General features: G+C 49.8%; 1 protein-coding gene across 1 annotated transcript in view; it reads left to right on the top strand.

Annotated features, from left to right (window-relative positions):
• Positions 1-2,690: 2,690 nt before the first annotated feature.
• Positions 2,691-7,931, top strand: part of SIM1 (single-minded family bHLH transcription factor 1) — a 38,844-nt gene continuing 33,603 nt past the window's right edge. Inside the window, exons 1-7 of the mRNA XM_010180604.1 lie at positions 2,691-2,823; positions 3,949-4,031; positions 5,043-5,132; positions 5,248-5,356; positions 5,480-5,565; positions 6,645-6,844; positions 6,951-7,070. Of these exons, the coding sequence (XP_010178906.1) occupies positions 2,691-2,823; positions 3,949-4,031; positions 5,043-5,132; positions 5,248-5,356; positions 5,480-5,565; positions 6,645-6,844; positions 6,951-7,070 (821 nt within the window). The remainder of the gene's footprint in view (positions 2,824-3,948; positions 4,032-5,042; positions 5,133-5,247; positions 5,357-5,479; positions 5,566-6,644; positions 6,845-6,950; positions 7,071-7,931) is intronic.

The following is a 7,931-nucleotide window of genomic DNA, read 5'->3' as shown; positions in this document are numbered from 1 at the left end:
CGGATAGTCCGCTGGGGAAATCGTAGTCGCCGCTTTTTAAAAGCCGGCAAATCAACACGGAGTAGATAAGGGCTTGCATCTTCTGGCCATCCCACCCCCACCGTCCACCCCCGCCCCCCTTTACTATCGCCAGACAAAGGAGGGGGTCGCGGTGGGTTCTGCACTACAGATGCTGACAGAGGGACGAGTAACCTGGAGCTCAACCAGGGCCAAGGAACTGCCCGGGCCTCCTGGAGACACATTTCCCTATGCCTGCCTTCCTCCGGCTTTGCCCAGATCAAATTAGAAATGACTGAGGAATCTCTTCCCCTTTCCGTGGGACAGAGGAGCTTCTTGCGACAATATCGCCACTGGGTAGGGACGATATCCACTCAAACCCTCCGTTGGCTGCGGGCATCAAGGCTTGCGTCAATCAAACAATGAGGGGAAGGACAGGGCCGTGAGCCTGACTTGGGGGGCAGGCTGTCGGTGAGGACCGTCTAGTCTAGGGTGGGAAGGCATTTCAAACGAACTGGCCGCCGTAGCTGTCCCGTGAAGCCGACTGAGTTGCTCTTCCATGTGGAAAATGCAGTGATTTTCCATTGAGAAGTACTGAGAGAAACGCTGAGTCAGCACGGAACCCGCGCAGTCTCTGTGCAATCTCGGCGCAGTCCGAGCGCATGCTGTTGGGTAACGAGACTGTTGTCAGCAAACTAAGCAAGACCTTTGGCTAAAATGCCTTGCTTTCGGTTGTTTTGTTTCTGTTTTGGGTTTTTTGCTTGCTTGTTTGTTTGTTGGTCTTTTTTTTTCCTGATGGTGGACACTTTCTTGTGGCTCAAATTGTTTATCTTCTTAGGAAAAAAAAAATCCTCAAGTGGAGGAGATTGTTAGGTAGGAGCCTATAATCTATCAAATTCATTCCGCAAGAAAAACTTGATCTGTTTATTTTTGCCGCTTAAATAACACAGCTGCATGATGCCTTGAGCTGACGCTAGACGGTTGCTCATCATTCATTCGCCAAGAACTGGCCTAAATGGTGCCTGTGGGATTAGGTCAATTTTAGTGGATCTACTTCGCCTCATTTGGTTACTAATTGGTTTCTTGTTTTATAAATCGAAATCTCATTTTCAGGAAATTACAAAACCCATGCAGCTAGTCCATGGAGGTAATCCGTGGGTCGGGGGTATTTAAATGGAAATGGGTCGAGTATTAAGCAACAGTAAAACTTCGCCTCTATTTCCAAATGTAATGTGAGCTCGCTAGCCCCTTGGATCCGTAATAGATACATCCCTTCTAAGGCTACTTATGTAAATATGATAAGCCCAGACCTTGGTGGGGGAGGGGACGCAGGGAAGAAAGCAAATTTTATCTGCTAAGGTTAATGTGGCACATCTTGGAAATCTTCCAAAATAGATTATGTTTTGCTTTGTCTTCGGCCACTTTAGCTGGGAAAATCCTTTGCCTAAAAACGATTTAGTTATCCTCCCCCTCACAAAGCTGCTTGTTTCTATTCCAAACCTATTATGCTGTTGGCTCTCCAAATTACAAGCGAATCTTTAGATCTTGTTTCCAAGCGTAATCCTGAAGCAAAAGGGAGAGCTGATTTCCTTGTTTTGTTTTAAATAGACAATCAAAGGATTTGCAGAATTTTCTGCGGTAGGTCAAGTGCAAGAAATCACAGCTTGCCCCCTCCATAAAAGGAAATTGGATGTTAAAGCGAATAGACAGGGGAAAAAGAAGAATATTAATGGAGAGGTTTTCCCGTGTAATCTTTAAGAACAGCATTTAAAGGGCATCAGGAGAGCCCGTCAATCTGGGAGAGGCTGGGCTTGGCAGTGAACAGACATAGTCTCCGACTTGAAAGTGCTGAAACATCTGGGAAGTACACAAAGAACCGTCTCATGTGATAGGATTTCAAAAAAGCCGGTTCAGGTAGGGAAATGCAAACGTTTAATAATAAACCATGAACCGCCGCAGCCCAGAAGCGCGGGGTTTCCATCCGAAACACAGCGGGGGGAGCTCAGCGCCCCTTGAAGCTCCCCCCACCTTCCTGAGGGAGGTTAAACTTGTGCTGCCCGTCAGCTGCTCATTAACCCGCCGGCTCCGGTTCTTTTCCCTTTTGGAAGAAGAATGATTAGAGCCGTGAACTTCGATTAATAAACAACTTAAATCATAGGCAGGGAGCGCAGATTTCGCCCTGAATGCAGAAAGTTGTCACTCAGATTTCCCTCCAGCTGGGGGGAGGCATCGCAGGGAGCCGCCTCCGCTCTAAGAGGCCGCCCTGACTCCCCACCAGAGAAATCACAAAAACCCTCAGATACACAGCGGCTTTTTCTTTCTTTCCCCGATCAAGATTTGCCATCTCCTTGTTGATTTCGAGAGGGCGGGGGTGATCCTCCGTCCTGACGGCTAGCTTCTCGGGAGGGGGATGGGAAGGGCAGAGGTGTCTGTAGAGCCTTCGAAGCATCCCGCACGGTCTACCCGCACCGGAGGGCGCAGAGAGAAGTGAAACTCGAGAACTCCAGAATAAGTCACTTGGGTCTCCGTTAACTGGCGTGGAGGAATTAATGCAAAAGAGCCTGGTTTTGGCTGGCACCTGGGGCTGCGGAAGAGTGGGGGGGGACAGGCCAGAGAGATGCCCCTGCCTTTTTAGCGCTTTGAAGTTAAGGAGGAAGGAAAGAAGTGTAGAAACGGTGAAGAGACAAGTTGGCATGAGGAGGTGGACGAGGAAAGGGGTAGAAGAGAGGGAAATGGGCGAACAAGAGAGGCGCAGCGCTCCGGCGGTGAGGAGAGCGGACGAGGGCCGCCGCAGGATGCCCCCGTTCAAAGAGCCCGGAGGAAATCGTTAGCTTTGTTCAGACCGACAGACACTCAGGTGAAGCTGGTCAATAGCGAGGGATGCCCTCACCTGTTTGCCTCGAAATAGCTGGAAAACGGGGTCTTGCCTTTCCTAAGCCCACCCAGTGGGAGGGTGACCTCCCCGGCTCGGCTCTCGCTTCCCCCAGGCGATCTGCATCCCGGCCATCAATCAGCATTTGGGTTTTGTTTGTTTGATTTTTTGTTTGTTTTTTTTTTTGGTTGGTTGGTTTGGGTTTGGTTTTTTTTTTAATATTTCTTTTTACTTTATGTTAGTGTCTATGCGTATCAGTCTGAGCCTTATTTCACGGCATAAGCGTAAAAGGTTTTTAACTGCCCTGTTTAAATTATTTCAGCAGCAACATTGTGAAAAGGCATCACCCATAAATAGTTTTACTCCGGTGGAGTAATTTCCACCTGTCTTTCATTCCTCTTCACTTTGCATAGAAGAAAACAAGCGGCGTTCGAAACGGTAGACAGATCCGGAGAGATTCATTTGTGGAGGACTCTATTCGGAGGGGGGAGGCTCAGGTGCTGGTGGGACCGACCCGTACCGCTGGCCTGGCTGCGACAACAGTTTTCCCTTCTCGGATACTGTCGTGCCACGTTAACCGCATCCTTCTCTCGATATCAAAGAGACTCGACACCCCCGCACACCCCTTTCTTTTCTTTAAGCAACTCCTGGTGTTGTCCAGGATCCTCTCGGTGACGCCTGGGAAAAGGCGCTTTTCCCGAAGTTCAGGGAGCCAGTTCCCAGTAGCAGAAGGCAGCATTAAAAAACACTTTTATCTGGCACACTGTGTCACTTAGGTTCTAGGGATGAACTTCACTGATAACTCAAAATAGGTATTTTGGTATTTTTCTCTCACAGGAATTAGGTCTTTTAAAAACATTCACAAAAGAGGCTTCTCTGTGCAACGAAATTATGTCTGTTTTCGCGAAGATTGTAAGTACAGGTTTTAGAGCGAATGCAAACAAAACACTGGAGGAACAAAAAAACTTCCTCTCCATCAGGCCAACACAAGTCAATTTTTCATCTCCTCACCTGCCTTTTTTTTTTTTTTGTGTGTGTGTGTGTGTGTGTGCGCGCGCGTGTGTGTCTTAAATAAATAGGACTTGGAGAAGCCTGGGGCCACTCCAGCCGTACCAGCCCGCTGGATAATGTTGGACGGGAACTGGGATCCCATCTTTTGCAGGTACTGGCCTGGAAACGACAGCCATATGGTATTAATGATTAAAGGAATCAGTCCTTCGTCTGAGCCTTTAATTGCCACCTTGACTAATTTTTAACTGTTCACGTGCTTAATAAAAAGGGGAGCCGGGAGGGGAACAACTTCAGAAATAGGAGCCGTCGCAGTTGAATGTCGTGCCTTTTAATGGGGTTGGGGTTTGGTCCCTCCGGCTCCTTTGCCCCAGCATCGTCCATCATAGGGTCGGCAGCGAGAGATTCACAGTGTGTCCCGGTGACGAGTCCTGTCAATGTGCTGAGGTTAGAGGTGGTGTAGGGACAGGGAGTGGCTCTAGATACAGGTCGGAGAAGGCTGTCCTGAATAGAAGGGCTCAATAGGCACAAAAATTAGTATAGACACACTACAGTTAGGACACATTTGAAAACTCACTCCTGGATGAAATATTAAGGAATATTAGCTGTTAACGTCACCACGCATTTTTGGTAGGGTTGTGCGGCGTTTTGGGAGCCTGTTCTGCTCATGGTGCACCCCGAAGTCCCACCTATGTCTGCTGAAATGTACCTGAGAAATTCAGTTGTCCCTTTTTACACTACAAAGAGTTTTAGATCCTTCTCACTCGCTTGAAGGCTCCTTAGCAACTATTTAAGCGCTAAAAACACCAGTGACATTTGGAATGGGATAGAGGCGTTCAGGATGTCTAGGAACGACACATTAAGCACCAGGTAGACAGGACCTCTTCTTAGATACTTCCCAGGCACTTTGCATTACCGGGAGCTTTCAGCTGGGTACCTCTGAGAAGTGGGCTGTATCCCAAGGGTCCAAGAGCTTTGGAGGGATTCCTGTCCAGGACTTGCTAGTTTCGTCCGACTTCTTGAATGATCACAGCCTGAACAGATATGCACTTTTGCTAAAATAAGCTCAGGGGACAGGTTTTTCATGGCTCTATCTGTCTTCATGGGTGGATCTGTCTGTCTATTGATATATTTCTACTCCACAACCTTCAACTCGTTTCTACAGACGTTGGACGGTTTCATATTTGTCGTGGCTCCGGATGGCAAGATCATGTACATCTCGGAGACCGCCTCGGTGCACCTGGGCTTGTCGCAGGTACGCTGGGGGAGCCCACTAGTCTCCGTGGGTACCTAACGCCCCCCTCACCGCGCGGAGGGCGAGCGGTGCCGGAGATGAATCCCTTCTTCCTCCACCTCCTTCTCCCTCACAGGTAGAGCTGACCGGCAATAGCATTTACGAGTACATCCACCCTGCCGACCACGATGAGATGACGGCGGTACTCACGGCCCACCAGCCCTACCACTCGCACTTTGTGCAGGGTAAAGTAACACAGTCGCCCTCCCCTCTGGTCCCTCCACCTTCCACTGAGCTTGCGCGGCCGCGGAGGGAACCTCACAAGGGCGGCGGAGTCCGCGGCTCACCCCACATCTGCCTTTCCCCAGAGTATGAGATTGAGAGGTCCTTTTTCCTGCGGATGAAGTGCGTCCTGGCCAAGAGGAACGCGGGTCTGACCTGCGGGGGTTATAAGGTGCGTGCCCACGGCCAGGAGACTCCCCTGGCCTCCCCTCCGACCTTCCCTCTCCTCCGCTCCGCCAGCGCCAAGCACGCAGAGCGGGCGGTGAAAACGGTGACAGGAGTGGGGGTAAGCCCCCTGCTCGGGGGGATTGCCCCAGCCCGGTGCTCTTTCATGTGGTCCAGGGACAGAATTTCTCTCGGAGTTTCACGTTTAAAGAGCTCAAACCTCAAAACCAAGCAAACGAGCTCTCCGTGGGGTTATTAGTATTTTTAATTTTGCTTTTAAAACTGAATCTTGCACAGCCACTGACGTTCCCGAAGTGTCTGGGGAAGGTGGCAGGTGTCACCATGGGAGCCCTGGGTCAATTTCTTTCTTTATTGGGTAACTCGTCAGCTTCAGGGGCAGCTCTCGAAGTCCAGGGTTTTGCCCGAGTGTTTCACACGGTTATACTCAGGGCTTCTCGGTGGGGACAGCGGTCAGCTGCACAACGCCGGGGAGCGGTGGGTACCTATAACGTCAGGAGATGTTGTACCACGAAGTGTCCCAGAACAGGAACATGAGTTGAAATTACTTCATGAAGAAACTCCTTAATAGTAGAGAAGTAAGACTGGAAGTACACAGCAGTCATCTGCAAGGAGACATTTAGGAGACATACCTAAATCTACTTTCTGGCAACAGATCGTGTCTGCTCTTTCTATATAATAGACAAATCTTACACGTGTGACATATGCACACATGTAAACTCTCTCACATGCACACACTCCATTACAAAGTTGTAACTGGCTTGGCATTTCTATGTCTTTCCTTTTCAGAAGAATAATAAAAGCTTAGCTAGGAGGTGGTCCAAAAACCACTTAAGTCAATGGAAAAAATATCTTGTTGACTTTAATGGGCCTTAGATCAGGGCTGAAGAGTCATATGGAAAAAAAACCCCCAAACTCAACCCAAAGAGAAGAGCAGCAAACCGGCAGGCAGGAGCGGCAAGGGGATCTGGCCAGGTCCACTCCGCGGGGAGGGACGCCTGTCACAGCACACCCCCCCCGGCCCACTCCTTGTTAGGCAGCCTCTGAGCTCTCCTGTGTCTCCGGCAGGTCATTCACTGCAGTGGGTACTTGAAGATCCGGCAGTACAGCCTGGACATGTCCCCTTTCGACGGCTGCTACCAAAACGTAGGCTTGGTTGCCGTGGGCCACTCGCTGCCGCCCAGCGCCGTGACGGAGATCAAGCTCCACAGCAATATGTTCATGTTTCGAGCCAGCCTAGACATGAAGCTCATATTCTTAGATTCCAGGTAGAGCCGGGGTTATTTCCAAATCCCTAGCCCTTCCTTTTTTGTCCCCCATGCCTCCTCTTCTGTCCTCTCATCCACTGATATTTGCTGCTTATGTCTTTTACAGGGTAGCTGAGCTAACCGGTTACGAGCCCCAGGACTTGATAGAGAAGACCCTTTACCACCACGTCCACGGCTGTGACACCTTCCACCTGCGATGCGCGCATCACTTGTGTAAGAGGATGATGTTCGTGTAGACACCCTGTCCCTCGACCCCGCCCTTCTCCATCTGCAGATGAAATTTGGGCTTGCTAGGGTCTACCTCTAGGTTGGAATCGGCAAAGTCAGCTCAGTGGAGGGGAGAATAAGCAAAATCTGCATCAGGTTTTAATGAAAAAAGTCGTTAGAGACTGAAGTCGGAGCTGGAGGCAGGAGGGAGGTGGAGGGGATCGGCTGTGAGGGCTATTTTCCCCCTCCTCAGCTCCCGGTTGTAGGACAAGGACGGCCCTGCACATACCTCAGGCGCTCAGTTCAGTACAAATTGCAGTTAGAAAAAAATCCCCCTTTTTTCTTGCTCCAAAAGGACAAGCCAGAGAAATACAAGTACTTTGTTCCACTTCCACCAAGTCTCCCAAATCTTATATGTGTATCTAATTTTGACTGCTGTAGCAAGCTGGATTCGGAGAGCAGTTCTTTATTCTATTTTGATATCACGATGACATTAATACATGGATAGATGAATAAAAAAGGATATTAATTTCCGGTAAGTTTCCTTACAGACAATGTAACGAAAAAAGATAAAACCCAAAGCCAGGTTTATATAATTAAATCTCAGTGACGATATGTGGGGGTGAGGAGGATTGGGGGGATTCACCCCTCCGGGGTATTCACCCTGCCCCATCAATTTCCTAGAGTAATTTTGGGTAACGAGCGGCCCGACCTTCAGGGGCTGAGATCAGCACTGCCCGGGGCTCTGCAATCCTTGCTCACGGGGGTTTCGGTCCACGCTGCTTTCCGATGTGATGCGAAGGGGTTCCCAGTTCCTCTCCTCGCCCACGGGAGTCTGGGGGGAGAGGGAAGGCGATCCAAACGGCGACAGGGGCCACGC

Source organism: Mesitornis unicolor, unplaced genomic scaffold (genome assembly GCF_000695765.1).
Source record: "Mesitornis unicolor isolate BGI_N332 unplaced genomic scaffold, ASM69576v1 scaffold28813, whole genome shotgun sequence".
NCBI classification, from domain to species: domain Eukaryota; kingdom Metazoa; phylum Chordata; class Aves; order Mesitornithiformes; family Mesitornithidae; genus Mesitornis; species Mesitornis unicolor.
Note: the sequence above shows the minus strand (reverse complement) of the source record. Positions and strands in the feature narration are given on the sequence as shown.